Source organism: Acomys russatus, chromosome 5 (genome assembly GCF_903995435.1).
Source record: "Acomys russatus chromosome 5, mAcoRus1.1, whole genome shotgun sequence".
Taxonomy (NCBI): Eukaryota; Metazoa; Chordata; class Mammalia; order Rodentia; family Muridae; genus Acomys; species Acomys russatus.
In genome coordinates, this window is record NC_067141.1 from 50,416,574 (window position 1) to 50,442,461 (window position 25,888).

General features: G+C 39.7%; 1 protein-coding gene across 1 annotated transcript in view; it reads right to left on the bottom strand.

Moving 5' to 3' along the window:
• Positions 1 to 25,888, bottom strand: part of Prkg1 (protein kinase cGMP-dependent 1) — a 403,711-nt gene that overhangs the window by 24,974 nt on the left and 352,849 nt on the right. The window contains exons 7-9 of the mRNA XM_051146331.1: positions 22,249 to 22,345; positions 1,706 to 1,845; positions 130 to 219 (exon numbers count right to left, since the gene is read on the bottom strand). Of these exons, the coding sequence (XP_051002288.1) occupies positions 130 to 219; positions 1,706 to 1,845; positions 22,249 to 22,345 (327 nt within the window). The remainder of the gene's footprint in view (positions 1 to 129; positions 220 to 1,705; positions 1,846 to 22,248; positions 22,346 to 25,888) is intronic.

Here is a 25,888-nt window from a genome sequence, read left to right on the forward strand (position 1 = left end):
ACAATAGAAACTATAAGCATATGTAAAATGTACATATAATTTTATATGTGATAACAGTGGATTCTTCTTGCAGACCATTATGGATCACTCTGTTTTCAGGAACATGAAAGAAAGATTTAAATCTCCTACCTATCCCTGAGAATGGTCCAGAGTTCTCCACCGAGGCAAGCTTCCATCAACATATACAAGTACTTGCTGTCTTTAAATGTCCTGTATAGCCTGCAGGCAGTAAACAGGAAAACAGAAGTATAAGCATCATTATCTTTTAAAACATTCATTTTTAAGTTTGATGGATCATTTTATTTTATTAGCATGTATACACACACATACATATGTGGGCTATATTAAGGTATAATAAATATATGCACTGCTTAATAGTTAAGCCAGGTTATTAAGCACATGTGCCATGCATTTGTAGTACAAGCTTACAGTGAAACAGGGGAACTAAGTTTTGCTGTTCCATTTGCACAGTTAACAATATTGCATTGAATATTTCAAAATAGATAAAAGAGATAATGTTCTTATCATAAAAGCTAGTGCACAGGCTGCAGTGTTTTGATTTGCTCGTCTTGGTGTTTTGTGGTGAAAATGAAGGGCACTCAAGTCCAAAGCCTATGTCTCCCGTGGATAATTTTTATAAACTATGGGACTAGAAGCTTCGGGAGTGGGGTAGGCCAAATGAGTACACACATGAGACTTTCTTTTTCTTCTTCTTCTTCTTTTTTTTTCTCATGAGACTTTCTTAAGTTTCTTTTTGACTGCTGTTTCAAGCACAGCCTTGAGCAAGACTTGGTGGTCATAAGTACAAAGTATATAGATATAAATTATATTAAATGTTGTAAATACAGATTGTATATAGTCACTTAAATTTATATTTTAACTTTCTATGAGTGTAAATTGACTATAAAAGTTTCTCCTACATATTAAAAACTCTCCATTATCATTTTATTAGTGCTATGAAAATACCGAAGTAGACAGATTGCCTGTCATTTTATATGAAACAAAACAAAACAAAAAACATCCAATGGGGCTGGGGAAATGGTTAATTTGGTAAAGTCCCTGCCTCATAGGCGTGAAGATCTGAGTTCAGATCCCAGTACCACATAAAAGCTGGGCATGGCTATACCCATCTATAAGGCCAATGCTTTAGGGTTGGAGATAGGTAGAAGTGTGGAGCTCACTGGACAGCCACCCAGTCCAGCCAGTGAATGAGCTCCAGGTTCAGTGAGGGACCATGTCTCAAAAAAAAGGTACAGAGTGGTTGAAGAAGATGCAAGTATCAGTCTTTGGCTTCTACAAACACGTATTTACCTGCATGTGTATGTACACATGAACAACACACACACACACACCACATACACACAGAAATAAATAAATTCTTCAGAAAATTAGTACTAAGTAGTCTGATTTTGGTATCTGTCTCTTGTGCTTTTAAGGTCTATGTGGATGTTTGGAGAGCTATAATAAAAAAAAAACAAAAAAACCCGAAATGTTAAAAGTTGATAGCTCTTTTGGGAAAAATATTCTTTTCTGGGAATATGGGAACATGATTCTCTTTCAAAATAAATGTAGAAACAACCTTTTTTATTCTTAAAAAAAATCTAAATATTCTCCAGTTTTGATTGTGAATATGAACTAACTAAGGGTGAGGGAGGGCTGCCGATGACTGTGGAGCGGCACCTTCGCTGCTCAGGTGCACCTTTACCTCACTATGAAGTCAGAGTGAGCTCCCTGCATGATCTGCTTCTCGGAGCGGATGTGCTCCTGCTGCCTTGTGTCCACAATGTGCCGTTTCTTGAGAATCTTCATCGCAAATGTTTTGGATTCTTCACTCTTCAACTGGACCTTAAAGACAAGCCAAGAGGACACACGTTGAGAACCTAAATGCTTAATATGCCAGACAGCATCATTGTCCCGAGAGGACCCAAGTGAACCCCAACTACCACCCAAGTCCCCCAAGTCTCCTTGGGAGAGGGGCTGCGTTCACAAGCCACAATATATAACCATCCTCAAACCTCACTGTGCCGGATCATATGAGCATCAGCTATCCACATCCCAAATTAACTGTGTGCCCCATATGAATTGTAAGAAAATAGACTTCATGTTTCATTTTACTTTATACAATGAGTCTGAGTCTAATACAGAGCCTTTCCTTATATATAAAAAAAAGTCTAGTTCCTTTTTAATTCTATTTCGTGTGCTGGTAGCAAAGTATAATCATATAGTCACCTGGGACGTCACACTCTTCATAGTCCTCACTACAAACATGTCCAGTGTTAAGTTTAGTCACTGGCCCTGGTCCCTGCTGGGGATGGAGATGGTTATGTCATAACTACCATTATCTGTTTTACACTCCAATCTTTTCCTTGCCTCCAGTTAAAAAATATAACAAAGATTTTTTTTTAACCCAGATTTTAGAAAAGCATTTCACCCCCTCCATCATGTTGTGTCCACTGAAGACTGATGCAGTGAGCTTGCATCTCAAGCAGCCCACATGGCTCCCTGTACCTATGGAGGAGGCTGAGATCCTCCAATAACTTCTCTCCCACAGGCTACTGGTGTGTGTTCATGCTTACAAGGAAACTTGAACGGCAAGGAAGGGCCATGGTGCAGCTAGTCAGTTAACAGTAGACAAGGGAGTTACCACAGTGTTCTCAAGCAGTGGAACACCAGAGCGATGCTCACCAGCAACACTATTTAGACCCAAAGAAAGCTGCAGAGAAATGGCATGGCAAGTCTTGGCTGAAGCATTGCTCGCCCCTTCCTGAGTTTTGAATTCTTGGCTGCTTCATCTGCAGGGGAATAGATTTCTTGAGTGTCTTGGCTGTGCACAATATTCCGACTGAATTCAGTCTGAGAAGACTTAGGATGTCAGGAGGAACTGAGTGGATGCAACAGACAGTGGGGTTTGTATTTGTGCATCTACATGACCAGGTAAAGGGCAAGAGAGAATAGTGTAAAATTTCTACAACAGCCAAAGACCCTCTAGTTTGTCTGTCTGTGAAACTCCTTACAATGATAGATGAATGTGGTGCAAATGGATTCAGTTGTAGTTCAAAATAAAATACAAATGTGGAAACCCACTTATACAGGAAATTGGGACAAAGAAGATGGAATGACAGAGGATCTGTTGTGAGAAGGAGAAAGTTCTAAACTTTCCAAAAGGAGAGAAAATGTAGCCTTATCCAGAGAGCAAAGAGAATCCTGTGCTGCTCAGATAATCTGGTTTAAACACTGTTGTCTTTATTGGTAACACCAGCTTTCCCCTTATGCACAGGGTAGGAAAAGAGACAGCATTTAGAGCCACAAGTCTAGATTTTAATTCTGACCCTTCTTAGTCTCTGACTCCTGGACCAGTTGCCTCACTGCTGCCAAAGACAACAACAGCAATTGATACAGAATCATCATTGTCTCAAAGGAGATTGTGTCAATGACTTGCTATATTTGGTGGCCTTTCCATTAGTCTTCCTGTCCTGTGTGGCAGTTTATTTCAAGTATGGGCCATCAAATGTTGCTTTAAAAATCTGTATTTTCACAGAAGCACACTTGGCACAAGTGGATTCAATATAACTAATCGGGGAAACTGGTAAAATCAAAGGCAAAAACTACACACACAAAAGTGTTGTCTAAGTTCACAGATCTACCAACTGGCAAGAACTGAGTTCATATTCAGGCCATTTGAAGCTGAGCTAATTATCAGTACACACAGCTTTTCTTCAGCTGGACTAAAATTAAATGAAGGTATAATGGTGGAAATTTACAATCTGAGCTAAATGGAATATGCTAACTTTAGACTCTATGTGAAAAACTGGACCATGTATTTATTTATTGGCTTGCATCTTCACTATTCTACATGGGCAGTGTGACCATCAAAGGTGACTAATCAAAGCCTTGTCACTTGGGATGGTGAGATGGCTCATCAAGGGAAGACACTTGCTGCCAGTCCTGACAGCTTGGGTTCAGTCCTACATGGTGGGAGAAGAGACCTGATTCCTGAATAATGTCCCCTGATTTCTCCACATGTGCAACAGCATGCAGTATTTTCCATACACATGCATGAATACACAGAATAAAAATAAGTGAATGAAAAACAAAAGAAAAGTCTGGGTTATTCCCTTAGTCACTTATGGTGTCCTCAGTGTATTATCTGGGGTTTGGGATACCCATTTGCTTGAGTCGTACAAGAAGCCAAGTGGGTAGGAAGTGGTTAATGAAAGTGGTGAGGAGGCAGATTTCATGAGAGGTAAATTTGACCCCAGCATCTTTTCTTTAAAGACTTGATATTTTTAATTATGCTTGTACCTGTGCACGTGAGTGTGGCTGCCCATGGAAACCATGCAGAGCACAAAGGTATTTGATAATTTGGAGCCGAAGTCACATGTTATAAACCACCTCCCACAACTAATGTGGGTGGTGGGAATCAAACTCAGGTCCTCTGGAAGAGCAGTATATGATCCTCAATGTTGAGCCATCTGTTCAGCCCCAAATTCCAGTTTCTTGACTTAAGAAGTCAGAGTGCCCAAGGACTACCACAGTGAGCTAACTAAGCACAGACAGTCTCTTGCTTAGATTAATCCCTGAACAAGACCCAACTAATGTGTTCATCGGAAACCTTCTGGCAAACACACAACTTTTCAAAGGCCATTCACAGATCTTTTAGTCAACATCATCCTATCAAAAAAGCCAGAAACAGCCTAAATGTCTTCCAGTAGGAACCTGAAAAAAATAAATTATGCAAAAATGCCCATGTAATGCAGTTGTAAAATTGATATCAAAATAAAAACTAAAATATATGAATAAGCAATTGTTAAGTGGTATTTGCTTTATGATTCCATAGTACATCTGCACATGAGTATATGCCTACCTATGCATATATCTAAAACAGATTTATAAAAGAACAATCTGAAGGTCATCAAAATGTTCACAATAATATTTCCTTTATAGATAGTTAATACCTCCTTAAGCCTTTTGAGTTGCTTAAAGTTTATATATTAATTATTTTAATTTTATGAGAAGTAGAAGTTAAAACCTAGTCGTAGAAATAATTTACAAATTTTTAAAGAGCTGGGAATATACCTCACTGGTAGTGTGCTTTGTCTAGCATATGTGAGTACCAAGGTTCACTTTCCACTTACTTTAAAATCCCTTTTAATTATAATAGCTGATTGATAGGAATGAATGATGCCCTCAGAGTAATCCTGGTCCTATTCAAGTTCCACAAACACGATGAGAAGTGATACACTGTACTGTGTGTATATAATATATTACATATATGTACAATGTAGTATATATGTAGTAACATATGTACACTGTAATATATAAATCTGTGCAAGTTTTGAGCAATTTCATGCTGTTTATGTATTTAAAAGTTTTCTATAATTTGTTTTTTCCCATTCTGGACCCTCAAAGTTAAGTCTAGCAATTTGTATTTGATAAGTCTAAGGTAATATGTTTAATATGGATTAAATTTAGTGCACAAAAGTTATAAATCAAAGTTAAGTTTGCTTTCTTTATTGCCTCTGTGTAGAGTCCACTTGTAAAAATTTGAGGTGATGATGATGATGCTGGTGGTGGTGGTAGTGTGGTGGTGTGGTAGAGGTGGTGTGTTGTTGTTGGTAGTGGTGGTGTGGTGGTGGTGGTGTGGTGGTGGTGGTGGTGGTGGTGGTGGTATCGTGGTGGTGTGGTGGTGGTGGTGTGGTGGTGGTGGTGGTGGTGTGGTGGTGGTGGTGGTGGTGGTGGTGGTGGTGGTGTGGTGGTGGTGGTGGTAGTGGTGGTGGTGGTGGTGTGGTGGTGGTGGTGTGGTGGTGGTAAGTGGTGGTGGTGGTGTGGTGGTGGTGGTGGTGGTGGTAGTGGTGGTGGTAGTGGTGGTGGTGGTGGTGGTAGTGGTGGTGGTGGTGGTGGTAGTGGTGGTGGTGGTGGGGTGGTGGTGGTGGTGGTGGTAGTGGTGATGGTGGTGGTGGTGGTGGTGGTGGTGGGGTGGTGGTAGTGGTGGTGGGTGTGGTAGGGTGTGTGGTGGTGGTAGTGGTGGTGGTGGTGGTGGTAGTGGTGGTGGTGGTGGTATGATGTGGTGATGGTGGTGGGGTAGTGGTGAGGGTGGTGGTATAGTGGTGGTGGTGTAGTGGTGGGGTCGTGGGGGTAGTGTGGGTGGTGGTGGTGGTGGTGGTGGTGGTGGGGTAGTGTGGTGGTGTGGGTGGTGGTGTGGTGTGGTGGTGGTGGTGGTGGTGGTGGTGGTGGTGGTGGTGGTGTGGTGGTGGTGGTGGTGTGGTGGTGTGGTGGTTAGTGGTGGGTGGTGGTGGGGGTGGTGGTAGTGGTGGTGGTGGGGTAGTGTGGGTGGTGGTGTGGTGGTGGTGTGGTGGTGGTGTGGTGGTGGTGGGGTAGTGTGGGTGGTGGTGGTGGTGGTGGTGGGGTGGTCGTGGGGGTGGTGGTGTGGTGGTGGGGTGGTCGTGGGGGTGGTGGTGTGGTGGTGGTGGGGTAGTGTGGGTGGTGGTGGTGGTGGTGGTGGGGTGGTGGTGGGGGTGGTGGTGTGGTGGTGGGGTGGTGGTGGGGGTGGTGGTGTGGTGGTGGGGTGGTGGTGGTGGTGGTGGGGTGGTGGTGGTTATTATCCAGCAGCCCATCTACTAGAAGAAAGAATTAATGTCAGTTTGGATAGAAGTGGGCAAGGACGAGAAAGGGATGTGTATTTATATTTCTCTTTTCTTTTGTCTATGCCTCTTTTCTGTCCAATTGGCCAAACCTGCTTATGGGGTTGTCTTCCCTAGTAGATTACTCTAACCTTCTAGACACAGGGGTTATGCACTGGCTGGGGGGGGGGCACTAATCTGGCATTTAAGTACTTTTGAAACTCAACTGTGTTTTGGCCTCTTATCTTACAGAAGTTCTTCAAATTCTGTTTGCTTTTTCATCTCTGTAATAGGAAGAATTCACAAAGGTAACCTTGGAAATTGATTTAAGACCACCTGGAATAGAGTTACCATTTGGTGACTATTAGCTGTGTTTATTCTAATGAGCTCTCTGGTCAATGCACTGGGCATATGTTTTACTATAGGTGGAGAGCCACTCTGGAGCGGGATAGAGAGGCAAGGGAAGCCATGAGCACATGAGAAATGAGAGGACCACCACACCCCAGAATCCAATCAAAGCTGGGAAGCAATAATTCCAACACAGTGCACAATGCTTGCTGTGAACAGTTACCGATGTAGAGATAATATTCCTTCCACATATATACTTTATGTTGAAAGAGCAATGAGCCAGGCTCATGTCCTGAATATATATAGGACCCAAAGTAGGCCTCCATTCCTTTCCTTAGACATTTTTTTTGACACCTCAAACAAAGTGAAACTTTTGTTTACAGTAAAAAACATCTCAATTTCCCCTTAAACCCTGTGATCCAAGATCAGCTGTAATCCTGTCCTGTGTGTGCGGACTGCCATCAGATCTCACATAGGTTGTAAAGCAACCCTTTGAAGATAATAACTTCAAAACCCACCAATAGCCTAAGTGTGATCACTATACAGACAATCACCTCCCCTTGAGACACCCATCCTCACACTTGGGTAAGCTTTGCGCTTTGCCTGAGCATCATTCTTTCTCTTAACCTTCACACTTAGCATCTGCATTGAAGTATCTTGCTAAATCCCAGCTGTGCTTTACAACTTGATAGTCCTCGAATTGCTTTCTGTATAGCAGCCGATAATTTGGTCCTACATCCAGGTCTGTGAGAACCCTGGGAGGTGATGCCTCCTTAGTCTTTGAGGCAGCAGAAAGGAGCTGTGTCTCTGGGTTAGTGTCCTTGGCAATACTGCTAGCTGAATGTCATTTGTGCCTGTTCCTATTCTCGCCCCAGTCCACCTCAGTGCTGCTAAGAAGCAAAAGTCAGCAAGTGAGAAGTTTGGGAAAAGCCACTTTAAGATCACAGACACTTAAATCACACGACTTTACTTGCTAAACTCCTGGGAAGTGAATGCCAAGAAGAAAGTGCTAATAACCCCTTCACTCCATACACACAATGGCTAAGAACTGTGCCAGGGAATGGCTTCAGAGAAAAGGGAGAAGTTGTCTCAAGTAATAGCAGTATGACATAAGGAAACAGGGGCAAGTCACTGGAAGGGGTGACCATGAGCCTACAGTGTGCGTGTTGTCTCAAACACCTTAAAAGGGACTCCATTTTGATTGCATCCAGTGCCAGAACTGTTGCAGGAACACCAAAACAGGGCCATGTAGGCAGAGGCATATGAACTGTAATATGCACAATAGAAATGTCAAACATTTTTTTTTTCTGTAAATGTGGGCTTCTTCGTATTACAGTTTGCACTTAAATCTATTTCCAAAGTCAGCGCCCCAGTAATGATGAACTACTATGCACTGGTTAAGTAAGTCCGAATTTAGAGAAGTTTTGCTTTCATAGGAAATGGAAACAACTTCATGATGATGGTCTGAATTAGTTTGGACTTGCGAACCCAGTGCGTCCTCACCCAGGCAAGGTATGTTCACCACGGTCATGAGAGAAACCAGCAGGACTGACGTGCCCGGAAGCTTCTACTGTGTAAGCCAGTGCTACTGTCCTCAACATTTCTCAATGACAAGGATTGTGAACTGTACAACCGAAGCAGTGATCTTTGTAAAGCCCTTTTTTCCCCCCATGTAAATGTGTTTCAACATGGAATGTCCTGAAGAAGTCCTACGCAACTTACATGTTAATATCCTTATGTCATAACTGCTATCCTCTGTGTCAGCGTAATTCGTAGGTAACTCCATTTGCCAAAATGTGCCAACTATCAACTCCCATTCCATAAACATGACATTTATATTTGTGCTCATGCTTAAGTGCACGCGCACAACCTGAGGCCTCAAACACTGACAGTTCAGTATTGGATCCTGGCAGTTCAGTTTCTTTCATTGCTGTTCTTAGGCTGAAAATGAGTTGAAATGGACGGGAGAGAACCTCATACTGCAAAATTCAACTATCCTTTTTCCATGTGGCCAGGTACCCCTGGAAAAGGACTGGTATTCTCATCTCACTTTGGAAACAAAAGGCCTATGTACCACGCTCCCTTGGAGTTTTAATCATTATATCCTAGAAATCTTGTAATCGACTGGGCCTTCATCCATTGGCTCTGAGCCCAATCAGATTTTATTTATTTTTTAAATGTAGTACTATCCTCAATTTTACTCTTTCTGTCATAAAAAAAAAGAAAAGAAAAGAAAAGAAAATTTCCGAGGCTTTCAGGCTTCATTAAGTATTTACATGATCATGTATATAACTAAGAGTGAACTTCAAATGTAGTTGTCAATTCTACAAGTATTATTAACTGGTGTGGGCTTATGTCCACTTAATCTATAGAACGCAGTCATGCTAAACACCTGAACTGCTCTGTAATTATGCATATCATATTTAAAGTTGTAGCGCAGACCAAACCATGGCTGTCATTGCTTTAACGTCTTTGAAATCTTTGTCTCTTAACTTTCAAGGCAGCTGGTAGAGTCAAGGTTAGGAAGAAAGATATCAAGTGGCAGATGAATTGATACCCAGGCAGAGACTGTTAAATCTCCAGGGAATACCCTGGCCACAGTTAGATTGCAGGTATTGTAAGAAGTGGGTGATGATGAAGAAATAATAGTTTCAAAGTAAATAGGAAACTTTACATAGGTTAAAGGGAGACAGATCCCAGATTCTCTTCCAGAGGAATTATCCCCAACTGGGGTGCTCAACAGTAAAAGAGAAACCCAGACACAGAACAGACAGAACTCCTGCTTAAGACTCAAGAATCTCAAAAATCTGTACTGTACTTTTAGTAACAGACATTTTGAGGAAAGTGAGGGAGAGGAGGAGGGAAAATAAAGCTAGAGGACAGAAGAAGGGGATGGAGGGAGAGAGGGAGGAAGAGAGAGAGGGAGGGGAAGGGAGAGAAGAAAGTGAGAACAAAAGTGGCCCCTGGCAATTACACCCATAAATAGCAGAGAGAGAGAGAGAGAGAGAGAGAGAGAGAGAGAGAGAGAGAGAGACAGACAGACAGAGACAGACAGAGAGAGAGACAGACAGAGAGAGAGACAGAAAGAGAGAGAGAGAGACAGAGACAGAGAGAAAGAGAAAGAGAGAGAGAGAGAGGAGATGTTAGGAAGACCCTCCCTTCTCAAGAGTTAACAGGGTCAACAAGAATCTGGTTTAGAGAGTCAGTGGCTTACTGGCCTTAGAGGTAAAGTTCCTTCTGAGCCATTGACTCAGGAGTCCTGTTACTGAACTGTGCTCTGCTCCTTGGCTGGTAAAATACCTCTGGAGAAAGAGGAAGGATGTCCTTAAAACCCTACAGAGCTCAAGTAGCTGGAAGTCTGGTCTGGGTGACAATTGGAGCTGACCATGTGGACACAGGCTTTGCATAGGTGCTGCCCACATGACATGCTGCTCTAAGCCAACCACTGTGGGTTCCCTCAGCGACTGCTGAGGCAGAAGCAAGGCAGGAGATCTGAGACAGGCTCCGCACGCCCACCCGCCCCTCCGTCTTTCCTTCATATTTATGCTTTCCTTATTCGCAGCTAATGCCAACTTAGTAGAGCAGCTTACCCAGACACCTCTTCTTTCCTTATTTTTACTTTATTATAGACCTTTCCAGGCTGGAGTTTGGGGTCCCCTTCTGTTTTAGATGGTCTAACTATATTTATTAACTTCTTTTCCATTATCCTTTAGTTTGAGCTACCTTAATGCCTCTTGTTGTCTTTATTATTTTACCTACTGTCCTCCATTCTGTATTTTTTCCATCACACTAATACTAATTTCTGGCCCACTCTAATTCTTTTACTCCCATTCTACCATTAGCAACATTTATCACACCACACCATGTCATCCTTGCTCCCTCAACACCTCAAAAGTACAGTGTGATTTTAAAAATAGTTCATTATATTTTCATAGTAGGCCTATCCAAAGACTGAGGTTGCTTCTGCAAATAGTATTTTTTTTAATGAGGCTTTTTTTTTTTTTTACATTTCCTTATTTATTATGTATAGTGTTCTGTCAGGATACCAGAAGAGGGCACCAGATCTCATTATAGATGGTTATGAGCTACCATGTGGTTGCTGGGAATTGAACTCAGAACCTCTGGAAGAGCAGCCAGTGGTCTCAACTTCTGAGCCATATCTCCAGCCCCTCCCTGAAGATAGTATTTTATTCTTGGAGTTATAGAGGACCAATCTTGACTCCCTGTGCACATTGGATATAATTATTGATTTGTAGTCACAATCTTGCAAAAATGTAAACCCAATTTTACTATGACCACCTCCTACTATAACACTGCAAATTACTTCCATGGAAATAATACAGGTGATTTTAAAAATCCAAGCAATGACACATTGCCTGGTGGCCATATCCCAGTGCAGAATTACAAGAAACATGAGAAATCAATGTTGTGTGATTCTTCCAAAATTGTTGATACCACAGTAATCATATTTAATATGAGAAAGTTAGATGAAATCCAAAGGATGTAAAGAATTACTCATAAGAATGTTCAATAAAAATAAAAAGACTCAAATTCCTAAATGAATCCAAATAAAATACTAGTTCAGTGAAAAATAAAGTCAATGTAAGGTATGAAACTGGAATTCAATAAAAATAAATATTTATAAAATACTTCAAAATATTGAAAATGAAAAGTTTAATAAGTCAGAAAACACCTTAGACTACCTCATCAATAGAATGACTAGAGCAGAAAAGACAGACACTTGAATGTAATGAGGATGCATAAAACATCCAGAAAGTGACAGACACATTAATAAGAAAGTGTGACCAAGGCAGGAGAGAGCTACACAACACGATTGAATTGTATTTGCAAGTCATGATCATAGAAGAAGAAATACAAGCTAAAAGAAGAGAAAACACAATAACATTAGAACAGGAAATTCTCTAAATCCAGTGAAAGAGTTGTGGGAGGGATTTAGGATACCAAATAAACAAGCTCCAGGAAAAACCTTCTGCACATCATATTTCAGCTACTGGTATACAAAACAAAGACACTGAAAGTTGCAGAAACACCAGTTACCTGCAAAGAAAAACCCACCATCAAAACAAGTAAAAGAAGACTGAAATACTTTTGATTCATAGCATAGGAAAAAACTGTAAATCCACAGGAAGAGAAATGAAAACACGCACAAACTCACGGCATTGTGTAACACACACAAACTCACGGCATTGTGTAACACACACAAACTCACGGCATTGTGTAACACACACAAACTCACGGCATTGTGTAACACACTATTGAATAATGAATGGGTCACTGAAAAACAAGTCAGCAAAGAACTAAAAAAGATTCTAAGTGAGAAAGGGAAACAACATGACAGAACATGTGAGATGTGATGAAAACTTCTCTCAGAGAAATTATGGATATGAAGAGAAAGAATAGGGCCAAAAGATACTGCATGAAAAACCTAAAAACAAACAAAACACCACAGAAGTAAACAAAACAAGAAACCTCAAGGAACTTCATGATATACCTCAAGCGCAAGCCTACTCCCAAACCACTAGACAGAAAGAAATAACGACAGTGGAAGAAATAGATTAAATAGAAACAAGAAGAAAGGTGAAAAGAACAAATGACACAAAGAACAGATTATTTGCAAAGTTAAACGTGATTTATAAACCCTTAGTCAAACTAAAGCAAAGAAGAGGAGAACCAAATTAAGAAAATTATAGACAGAAAGGGAAAATACCAGTAAAATTTGGAGAATTATTAAGACATACTTTGAAAACCTATGTTTAATAAGCCCGGAGACATTTGTAAAATAAACTAGGAGTACAGGAAAAAAAATAAACAAATGTATAGCAAACTATAAGATTGAAGAAGTAACAAAAAGTATTGTCCTCCCTCCATGTACAAAAAGACAGACTCAGATGCATTTCATGACTGAATTCTACCAGACTTTCAGAAGACCTGACACCAATGCTGCCCAGACTCCTTCATAAAACATAAAGGTAGGGGCATTGTAAATGGATTTTATGAAGTCATTTTTATATTCTTATCAAAACCAGACAAAGGCCACCAAGAAGGAAACTGAGGGGGGGGGGAAGGGAGAAAGAGAAAGATAGGGAAAGGAAGAGAAGTGTGTTTGGAGAGGACAGGAAGAGGAGTAAGAGAGAATGTGTGTGTGTGTGTGTGTGTGTGTGTGTGTGAGAGAGAGAGAGAGAGAGAGAGAGAGAGAGAGAGAGAGAGAGAGAGAGAGAGAGAGAGAGAGACAGACAGACAGACAGACAGACAGACAGACAGACAGAGACAGAGAGACAGAGAGGGGAGAGAAGGGAAAAGAGCAGGGGGGAGGGAGAATGAGAATGAATGTTTACTACAGAGAAATAGTCATGTCAAACATGGAAGCAAAAATCTTATAAATTGAATTCAACTTTACATCAAAAGGTCATTCACCAGAAGCAAAAGGGTTTCATTAGCTCACAATGGCAGTTCAACAGAGAAAAAACAAAATATATGTATAAAACAACACATTGATAAACTCAAATGCAGAAACCATGTGATCAAAACAACAGGTACAGAAAAGATCTTTGATAAAGACTAACATTCTTTCATGATAAAAATCTTCAACTAAATATTGAATAGAAAGAACATATCTCAACACAACAAAGGCTATACATAATATACCTGTAAGAGCATGTCACTAAAATCAGAAATAAGACAAGAATGTACACTTTCTCTTATTCAGTTCAGTTATTGAAGATTTAGCTAAAGCAATAAGGCAGGAAGAAATGGGATATATAATATATCATTAATATATTATTATATTAATATATAATAGAATGTATATAGTATATTATATATTATATGTATTAAATATAGTAAATATATAATATATCAACATATTAATATATATTAAGAGATATCAAATGGTCCTTATTGCAGATAATACATGAGACCATAAAGACTCCATTAGAACTTCTTTAACTGATGAACACTTTCTGCCAAGAGGCAAAATACAAAACCAGCACACAAAAATCAGTAACCTTTCTGTGTATCTAAAAACATGTGGAGAAAGACATCAGATACATAATCCCATTCGCAGTGGTTCTCAAAAATATTGGCAAGAATAAACTTAGCCAAGGAAGAACTCATGGGTACTAGGTAGCCCACCCCAACAGACAGAGCTACACTACAGTTCAGGCTTAGGAGATACTATGGAAGGACTTTTCAAAACAACAAATTGCAGTGAGAATGTGGAGAAAGGAGAATCATGTACTGTTGGTGGGAATGCAGCCTCCATGAAAAACATAAATGAGATTCCACAGAAAACTAAAAACAGTACCTTCAAATATCAACCCATACCATTTCTATGCCTGCACCCTAAGGACTCTAAGATAGAACAGAGATGTCTATGTACCCATTACTGTGGCATTGCTCACAGTGACCAAGTTATGGAATCAGCCTTCGGTATCTGTGAATGGATAAAGTCTCTGCACATATCCAGAAAGAAGAATGAAATTATGCCATTTTCTGTAAAAACTAGTACAACTGACCATCATATTAAGTGAAATAAAAACAGAAAGATGCATAGTGTGTTCTTGTAATCATAGACCTTATAATTCTTTGTAGATGCATAGAATCATGTGTATGTGAGTGTGTGTTGTGAAGCAGAAGAGTGGTGGGGGAAGAAAGGATGGGGAAAGGGGAGGGGGCTTTGAGAGAGGGAGGGAAGGGCTATGGATATTGCAAAATTACAGGCTATCCTTGAAAAAACTGGTTTTATGAAACCTATATGAAAATACAAATTAAAAAAAACCAGTCATTTGAATCATAAAAGCTCTTGTCTTCAGACAGTCTTCAGGCCAATAAACTGTACATGTTATTGGCTATAGGGGGTGTGCCAATGTGAAGGATTTATTATTAATTGACAATAAATTAAACATATATGTAGAAACTGTGTATAGTTTATAAATCTACCTAAATTTATACAGTATTGTCAGTTTAATATTTTTCCAGAAAGTAAGATTAAATGTATTCATTATATTGACATAACCCTTGTCATAAAACAACTATTTTTCCTTTATCTAAAGATTAGGGTGATTTTCTACTTTACCAGCTTACACAGAGGGACCATTTTATTCCTTATGGATAGTCTCCTCTTCTGAACATGTTTAAATAAAACTTCAATGGATGAGTACTACATCTGGCCATAAAGTGAACTGAGTCAGAAGGGAAGTGATGCTTGCTTCTGGGAGCAATGTCACCTAAACAATCTGTTAGTCGCTGTGTAGCAAACAGAATGTGGAGCCATGTTTTAGTTTATACAGTTAGCCTTTTAATTGTTTTGAGAAAAGATCTCATATAGCCCAGGCTGGCAATACACTAGTTACTCTTATCTTCTTAGGAAGCAAAAATTCTTTGAAGGCTAGAATCATGTCTGATAATATTGCTATATTCCATAGAGACTATTCAGGGATTTCGGGGCATATAGATTAATTTGTGCTGAATATGTATTTCATTAAATTTGTATTGTTTGAGACTAAAATTGCTAAATAAAGACAGGGTCTGAAGCATACTTTAAAGCTGTCAGCTCTATGCTAGGCAGAAATCTAAACTGATTCAAATCTACTCATAAACTAAACAAAGTACTCTAAACCTCATAACTTACTTATACCCCAAGCACTTGCCACTATGGTGTTCCTAGGGCCATTTCTTTCCCTGTTCTCCTCAATGCTCCGTCGTCCTCTCCCAATGCTCAAACTTTCTCCCTCCTCCAGGAAGTCCCGCCTTCCACTTCCTGTCCTTCTGCCCAGCTGATTGGCTAAACAGTGCTTTATTGATGATTGATACATTTACTCAGCGTTCCTCCACAAATGTGTTATGTCTATACATTTTTTTGGAAAAAAGTAATATTTTTTTTGATGTAGGAAACAAAAAATATATGTGATCTAAATGCTAACTTTGAGCCATGGAGAAATTAATCCAACGCCTTCCATATTTAGACTGATTTTCCTAGGATCATATCTAAGTTTGGAGGAAAAAAATGTTACTATTTTCAGATACTAATTTTGTATAATTTTCATGAAAAACATACTTCAATACACAGATAGTATATGACATTCCTATAAATTAAAAATGTATGTATTTGCTATCCTTCATGTAGCCTGAATTATGTTACAATTATTGATGCACATTTGAATATATATCCTATAGGAACAAGTTGAATTAACTCATTCTTTGTTTGCATCTGTCAAAGTACAGCTAGTATTACTCCCTGTATGTTCTGCTTAGAAACTAGCTTTGTTGAAACCAGTATAAAAATTAACTTTGTATCATCTTTTATGAGTCATATGTCCTTCGGTAAGCAGTCTGTCCTTCTGTATCACCTAATATTACCCTTTCTTGGTCTCCTTTCTAAATGCTAAACTGTACCCACACGTAACAGTAGTTTACACATAAACATGCATACAATACAAGCTGGGATCCATATATGAGAAAGAATAGGTGAATTTTTATCTTTCTGACTTGTGTGACCTCATTTAATAGTATACATTTTGTCTATTCACTTTCCTGCAAGTTTCATGATTTAACTTTCTTTGCATCTGAATAATATTCCATTTTGTATATATAATACATTTTCATTACTTATTCACCGGTTGATGGAACATGCTGGTCCCATTTGTGTGCTGTTGTAAATGGAACAGTAATCAAACATGGATGTGTGATCATTGCTACTGTGAGATTTGGAGTTTTCTAGGTATTTGCCCAAGAGTGGAGTAACAGGTCATGTGGATCTATTTTTTAACTTTTGAGGGTCCTCCAACCTGACTACCATGGCGGCTACATTTGTTTCACTCTTACCAGCTGTGAATGAGGGTTCTTCTCCCTACCCTGACATCTTTCCCAACATGTAATAGTCATTTTGATTGGGGTGAGGTGGTCCTCAAAAGTAGTTCTAGTTTCAACTCTGTCATAGATTTATTATTTTTTTTTCTGGTAGATTAACTAGAAAACGATAATTGACAGTAAGAGAGTGAAAAACCCCAAATGGAGATTCATAGCGTCAGAATGGCCATTCTGACTGTATAAAGAAGGTCACTATAATACAGTGAGGTTGGAACTGGCTCTGTGTTTGTTTTGTGGATACCTTAACCTAGCTGTGTGACGGTTTCATTTGTGAGTTTATTACAATAAATTGATTTAATAGAATGAAAGAAAAAGAAATGAGTTACAGTGTCTTTGTTTCCAGTGATGCTCTATCAGTGTCTTTTGGACCGAACCTTTATTATTTAACTAAATGCCATTCTTCCCTTTAGGAATCAATACTATGGACCACAATTATCTTTTGTTTTATGATTTCTTAGAAAGAAAACCAATAGAGAATTCCATAGTGAACTTTTTCCATTTCCTTTTTTTTTTTTTTCTTTCAAGACAAGGTTTCTCTATGTAGCCTTGGCTGTCCTGGAACTCTCTCTGTAGACCAGGCTGGCCTAGTAGTCAGAGCTCTGCACCTGGAGTGCTGGGATTAAAGATGTGCACCACCACCACCCGGCTTCCATGGTGAATACTGTGTGAGGGAGAGTACAGCTAGACACAGGCTGTGTCAAGACTGGGTGAACTTGTAGTTTCCAATTCCTGTTGAGTGTTACAGAAGACAGGAGGCCCTTCTGCCCGGCAACCCCACAGTGATTCCATTTCCCTGCTGTGTGGGTTGGCAATAGGAGCTCTTGAACTATTCTCAACTTACTCGGGGTTTCCCTTTGGAGTTAAGCTCCTCTCCTTTCAGAGTGATGAAACAAAACTCTGGTGACTGAGCACTGGGTTTATCGCTTCATTTCTTGCTTAATCATCTCTGCCTAGTTTGTTCCCAGTTGCTTTACAAGGCCTTCTATACCTGCTTGCCTATGAAGTGCGTATCAAGGAAGCTTGCAAAAATGCTGAACAAGTGGCCCGGATGAAGAATACAGGGCTGCTGCTACACACAGGAGGCCTCTAGGAGCAGGATGGTTATTGCTACTCAGTACTCTATTGCTCCTCAGGAAATCCAACTTCAGGATACAAAAGCTAGACTCATAAAAAGGATCAGAGGTACCCAAGTACACCTTTTGGCAAGAGTCTGGCCCTTATTTGCCCATTTAGAATACAGATGCAGAGACCCACCACCAAATAATAGGCAGAGCTCGGGAGTCTTGTGAAAGAGTTGGGGGAAGCATTGAGGGAGCCAGAGTGATCAAAGGCACCACAAGAGGACCTACAGAGCCAACTAACCTGGTTTGCACAAGTGTTTCCTATAAGGCTTTGCTCACCCTGACTTTACCTGAACATCAGTCTTCTTTCATGCACTAGCCTGTGCAGCTCCTGCTTTGCTTATGGTTTAATCTTATTCTCTCTTTGCAGCAACCTGAGTCCCCAAATCCAGGAGCAATTTTTCTAATTAAACTTTTGGATTTCCCAGAAATAATATAGAAAAAAATACACTGCAAGAAAACAAAACTTTTTATCTCCCTTATATTTTAGGTAAGTATAGTTTATTGGTATAGGACATCTTAGGACTACAGAATAAATTAATATTTAATGCAACAACCACCAACATCAACAGGTTACAAAGTTGTGGGCAAATCTTTCCTGCAAGCAGGTGCCTCTGACAAAAACAAAAGTGGAGTAAACTATGGATGTTACTGTAAATCAATGGGACACATTTTCACTTATGCCTGTTAAGACAAATCTCATCATTGTACAATCGTACCTTGCACATTAAGAAAATAAGGTACCATTTAGTAAGCATATAGTAGTACTTCAAGACTGAAGGTGTGCCCATATGGTATACATATGAGTGACACTGCAAACCGAATTGCTTTTTCTGGAAGATATACCGTAAACACGTCATACTGAGCAGATTACAAAGCTCACTAGTTAAGAACATGGCAAAGTAAGTTATTTATAAATTCTCCTGGCAGGAATACTCCTGCACCAGAATTTACCTAAACTGACAAATGAAAGGCTAGGAAATGTGAAGATCATCACGTTGAGCATATCCTCATGCAAATGCCACAAGCATGGTCTGTAGATCAACTGGGAATACTTACAAAATTCTTAGCTCTTTGAGGACACAGGGCTAAAAGTTTCAAATTTCTGAATGCTTCATCTCTCACTGGCAAGTTTATAATCTCATGCCTGGGAAATGTTCAGGATACTACAAGGCAACTTACAGTATCACTTTTAATATCCTTTGCTTGATAGTTAATATTTGTAAATAAGAATTAGCTGGTTTAAGTTGTAAATATTACACCCTTTGCATTATTATGTTCAGAACTGCCCTTCCATGTATTGAAAATCTATGCACTTTTGATATTCTGCACAGTCTCTAGTCCATTTTTTGGGATGTGAGTGGTCACATATGATGTGACTTCTGAGCTTAAGGACATATGTCTCTGACCCCAATGGATTCACTGTTCCTAATGACACACTAAGGATTTATGAATATTACATCAACATTTTGCAAACTAGCTACATTTATAATATAAATGAATTATTTGGACTTTCGATTTTCTTTTATTCTTTTTAAAAATAATTTTATTTTAATTATATGTACATGTGTGTATTTGTATGTGCATTGTGCACATAAATGCAGGTGTTCAGGGAAGCCAGAAGAAGGTGTCAGATGTACTGGAGATATAGTTATAGAAGGTTGTGAGGTACCTGACATGGATGCTGGGAACTGAACTTGGGTCCTCTAGAACAGCAGCAAACACTTTAACTGCTGAACTCTCTCTAAGCCAGGGGTTTGGTTTTCTTTAAAGTATCTATGAAAAACAGTAAACTATAATATCCAAAACCACTGAGCCATCTTTTCCTTTCTTGCTCCTAGTCTTTAAAGCCGGTTTTAAGGAACTGTATCAAACAGCCTCCAAATCATGCTCTAAGGCTTTTCAACCTTCCTAATGCCGAGGCCCTTTAACACATTTCCTCTTGTGGTGACCACAAACCATAAAATTATCTCATTGATTCTTTTTTTGTTGTTGTTTTGTTTTTTCCTTTTTTTAAAAAAAAAGATGTATTTATTTATTATTTATTGTATATGAGTGTTTTATCTGCAGAAGAGGGCATCAGATCACATTATAGATGGTGGTGAGCCACCATGTGGTTGCTGGGAATTGAACTCAGGACTTCTGGAAGTGCAGGCGGTGCTCTAAACCACTGAGCCATCTCTCCAGCCCATCTCATCGATTCTTTATAATGGTAATTTTGCTACTGTCATGAATTATAATGTAGTTATATGATATACAGGATATCTAATATACAACCTCCCAAAAGGGTCAGGACCCACAGGTTGAGAAACCCTGCTCTAAGGGCTCCTGTCCTTTAGGCTTATCACAGTATGGGGCTGTCCTCTCAGCCTTAGGTCTCCACACTCCAGAACAAAACCATCCAATTATAATGATGCTATTAACTTTCATTAGCCATTAGGATTTGTCAAAGTTATAACTTGCCAAATTCTTGAAGAAAAAAAAAAAACAACCCTAAAACCTAGGGTGCCATACTGGTTAGTTTTTGTCACTTTGCACAAACAAGCATCACTTGCAAAGCAGGAACCTCAACTGAAGTACTGTCTCCATCAGATTGGTCTGTGGGCACATCTGTGAGGAATCTTCTTGGTTCATAATTGATATGGGAGAGCCCAGCCCATGGTGGATGGTGCCACCCCAGGCAGGTGGTCAAATTCATGAATGTGAGAGGGAGAGGGATGAGAGGGATTAGAGGAAGGAGAGGTAGGAGGACTTAATCTATCTTTTAATGATGATAGTGGTGATGGTAATGATGATGATGATGATGATGGTGATGGTGATGGTGATGGTGATGGTGATGATGATCAGAAGAAAGCAAGATGAGCAAGTCAGGGAACAGCATCTATACTCTGCTTAGTTCCTGCCTCTAGGTTCAACCTAGAGCTCTGCATCTGACTTTTTTCCCTTGCAGACTTTAGACCTGTTAATCACCCCAATTTTTTTCTTCCCTAAGTTGCCTTTGGTCATGGCATTTATCATAGCAGCAGAAACCAAAGTAGGACAGACTCTACCAATTAATGGGAAATTTTCAGAAAAGCAGGAAGACTTGTCTGTCTGTCTGCCTGTCTGTTTTCTGGACCCTTACTCGATTTTTATATGCATAATTAACAATAATCATAACCCCACAGGCACATCCTGGATGTTCATGTCTGAAATAACAGTAAGTATGACAATAGCTTCAGCCTGTGTTACAGGAAGAGTGCAGATGCAGGGGAGCACACCTCAGCTCTACGACCTTTTAAGACTTCAGCAAATGACATTTCCCTGTGTCAAAGGCAGGCAGCCCAACAGCAACACAAACAAACATCAGGAATAGCTCTGGGTCACTTGACTTTTGTGGAAGGGATTCCTCCTGACCTCGGGTGGCAACAGTAACTGTTTACTGCACTTTACAAACTGCTGGGGAGTTCCTAACACACTGTACTGGCATTGCCTGTCAGGGACGCCCTCACGCTCTGCAGAGTAGAAGTGACTTTGTGTTCTAAAACACCGTGTGTAACTACACAGTATTGGAACACAGCTACCTCAGTCACCAGGACGTAGTTTCTTTATTAATTTCTCTTGCAATAAATCAGTTTTTAAATTCGTATTTCAAACAAATGCAGAATAGAGTTACGTTTTCATGTAGTTTATACCACACTCATACAAAATGCCATAATATGTATCTATTTACCTAGTGAAATAAACTATATAAAATGTATATAATGTGAAATAAATGAAACAAAACATCCAAACCATTATCACTATAATCTAAATAGGTACTTATAATTGTCGGATCACAGAATTACTACCGCTATACATATTTTGTGTATATAAATATGTATGTACATAGTATTTTTCAGTTTCTTATTTTGTATTTACATTCAAATTAATTTAATTGCACCATAATAAAATTAGTAAGCACTAATCAGAACTAAGGAAGAAAGTGAAAATCAAAGACAAGCAGGGGCAAAAGTGATTTACAGCTCCTCATTAAATGAATGTGTTTAACATTTATTCACCGCAAAGGTTTTCCATAAGGCTATTTGCAGTTTGTTTAGACACCACTGACTGCATGTCCTAGCACTGTTAAGCAGTCTTTGACATGCCTGCATGCAGGTGTCTGCTTCTGATTAGAGCAACAATAGTTAATAATGAGACGTAAAAACAGGGAGGAGAACAAGAGCTTAAGCCAGGAGAAAATGTGAGGAGGGAGAAAGGCTTTGAAAAGCATTTAAAGAAAAGTCACCTACCAGCTCTACTCGTCCGAAGCCTCCAACTCCAAGGGTGTCGATGATGTTGAAATCAGACAGCTTCAGGTTGGCGAAGAAGGCGGCTTCGGCTTCATATCTGGATTTTTTGATGTGAAAAAATGGAAATTTCTTAGATGTGCAAACACAAGTACCACGTATGAGTGTATTGGAATGGCATGACTGTGGCACGGTCTTTACCCGCTTCAATTCCATTTTGCTTTTAGAGTCTGTTTTCTCACACTCATAACTTTTTTGGTCCCAGCTGTATAGAACAAGATAGACTTGCACTTGTTTTTCAGAGGAGAAAAATACAGAGTATCCAGTGCACGCCAGTCAAAGGACTGATTAAATCAGTCACATCTTGGTGTTTTTTCTACGCGTCTTCTTATGAGTGTGGATTGTTTGGGTTACTCTCTTTTGGGTTTGTTTTGGAGTTTCGAGGTTTGCCTGGTTTTGTTTTTGCTGTTCAGGTTTTAAATAGCAAATTTTCATTAGTTTCCCTTAGTCACAGATTGTCAGTGTCTTCCTTCTACCGAAAGATCCAGAGACAAGTAGGGGTGACTCTGGAGTGCAAGCACAGCCAGGTTTTAGGAAAAAACAGATCCGAAAAGCTGAGGACTGAGGTACAAATGTGAAATGGATGCTCCCAGGAGTATGTTCACATCTCTAATGAAGGCCCTTCCTCTATTCACTGACGCCCTGCTAAGAATCCCAGTGCCTGTAGGTTTGCAAGTTTCTTATATGAGTGGCGAGAAGCATGGACTAGCATCCAAGTCTAAATGCACACGTGTCAATCTCACACAGGCAAGAGGCCAAAATGTGCTTCTACCCAATGAGAAGACTGAGTATGACTTGCTTAAAATATCTCCTGGGTAAAGGCCCTGCTATTTTTAGAAAGGGCAGGAAGGCTTAAAGTGAAGATGATCAACCCACTGACTAAAGCCAGGTCAGGAGCGTTGCTCAGCTGTCTCAATATTGAAGCACTGATATCACTCTGTATGACCCTTGACCTTCAGGCCAATAGGATTCAATCTAGTCCTGTACTATGCACAGACATGAAGACTATATTTGAGGAAATGGTACGTACATAGTGTGTGCAATGCTTATTCTTAATACAAATCCCAGCACCTTTGGTGTTACACTCTGTGGCATTTCTATTACAATCAAACACACCTTTAAACCTTCTACTGCAAAGCACACGAAATAGCTTCTTAGACAAGCTTTCAATGCTCTTCAATTTACAATTACAGTCATGTCTTTTCAATAAGTCCCATGTTGGCAGACAACTCAAGAGTGGATGAAAACAAGCAGAAAAACACTAGCCTTTATTTGCTTATTGTGTGAATTCAACAACTTTGAGCGGACCTTTATACACAAAGCGTTTGCAGATTTCTCTCATGAACTACACAATCCAAAGGTCGCCAGAGCAGTTCAGGGCCTGATGAGCTGGAATGGAACATAAGGGGCGAATGCGCATTTCTAACATTCCGAATGCAGTCTGCTTGTGGAAAGTTAAAACTCCATCCCATTTAACGTGGCAGCACCAGAGCTGACTCCAACAGGTGCTTAAAAAGGACATCTGCTGAGCTCTGACTCCTGAGGGTTTATATATACTCAAGTATTTCCTGGTCATCTAAATGAGCACATCCCTAACAGCATTGGATTTGTTTCTGAACATGAAATGAAACAAACAAACAAACAAAAAATTAATGTGGAGTCTTTGAAACCTTCATATTCATGCTGTTTTATCAGCCTCAAAAATAAACATAAAAAAGACCTGAAAGGAAAAACTGAAATAAACAAGGGCTGGTTCTGATTTCTCATGCAGTTGCTGAGTTTTTAAGACAACACATCAGCTGCTGCTTTCCTTTGGGTTTTTCCTGTGATTTGCTTTGTCTATGTTTTGAGACAAGGCCTTTATGTATAGATCAGGCTGGCTTTAAACTCATGATACCTTCTGTTTTAGCGTCTCCAGGACTCGGATTACACATGTGCACTACCAGACTTTGATAATTAATATTTTTATTAATTCAAAACAATATGATCTGGAATAAAACACTTTACTAAAATGCCATGTTAGTACTAGTAATCCCTACACTCCCAACACAGGAACATTTTGAATAGTAATGTGTTTGCCGGATGCGCAGACCCTAGGTGCAAAAAGGGCACACTCAGACTACCGAATTACTGTCTTACATTTATTTAATTTATGGTGTTATTACTTAGACCCTTGGATAAACTCCTGACATTCAGCTTGGCCTTGTGAAGTTAGACTGAAAGGGCATCAAATGAGTGCAGCGACACCCAGCTTCTGTAGAACAGCAAAGCTGCCTGAGCTCTTTAAACACCATTCTGAGCCTTGCTCCTCCCAAGTGAAGCAGCTATTTCCAGAGCTGGCACCCAAAGCCTCCCTCATGAGGAACTCCCTGCGATACGGCCTCACAGCCAGAGCCGACACACAGGCCTAACCCTTCTGACATCTCCAGCTTTCTAGTAGCAGCTCCAGAGCCAGTGTGCAGATGAAATTGGACCAGATGGAGAAGCTGCTTCCCAAGGAGCTGGGGGTGGTAGAACCTGGCAAGAAGGTTTGGGCTCCTTCAGGTTTGGTTCTCCATCATCAGGTGAACAAAGGTTCTATAATAGCTGTCAGCTTAAATGTTAACATATAAATAATTAGGGCCAGCAAGGTGGATCAGTTGGTGACAGTGTTTGCAAAACTAACCTGACAATCTGAGTTTAATTTTAAGAATCCATGTTGAAAGGAGAGAACTAACTTCTAAAAGTTGTCTGCTCTTTGACTCCCACACATTAAGTATCTATACTTATCCCGGACACTCTCTCCTCTCTCTCTCTCCTCTCTCTCTCTCTCTCTCTCTCTCTCTGTCTCTGTATGTCTCTCTCTCTCACACACACACACACACATACATACACACAGAGTCATAACACACACACACACACTCTCTTTTTTCTCTCCTCTCTTTTTCATACACAAACATACACACACACTCACATATACACATGCATATGCAAACAGGCACATATATACACATACACACATGCATATATATATACACACATGCACATATTTTCTAAGTAGTAGACATTTTTCTTTAGTTGTAGGAATCTATTAGTATGTATACATTTTCATGAACTAGAAGCATTGATTGGAATTACCAATAGCATTGTAATCATACTTTGCTAATTTTTAAAAATTACGTTGCTAGTATTACTTTGTGAATTTAAAAAACGTGCCCTGAAGATATTATCTTAATATTGGTGAAGTGTATTTTAAGGGAGCCTTATGATAATAGTAGTCTTGATCTTCCATTCTGTTTCTATTTGTGTCAGGGCTAATGTTTGCACAATTCAAACAACACAGAGGCGGTTTTTCTTTTCCAACCCAGGAAACACTATGAGTTGCTTAATATGTTAGATGTGGACAATTTTTCCCTCTCATTTAGACTTATTAAGGAGTAATGCCTTCATCACAGGGGCTTTTCACACTCCCCATCTTAACGAACAACCTTAAAACATGAACAAGGGTATGTGCAGGGATTCCTGAAGATGCTCAATTATGATTTTTAAACATTTTTTTTTTATTGTCTACAGTAGGAGCGATACATCAATTGTTTGAAATTGT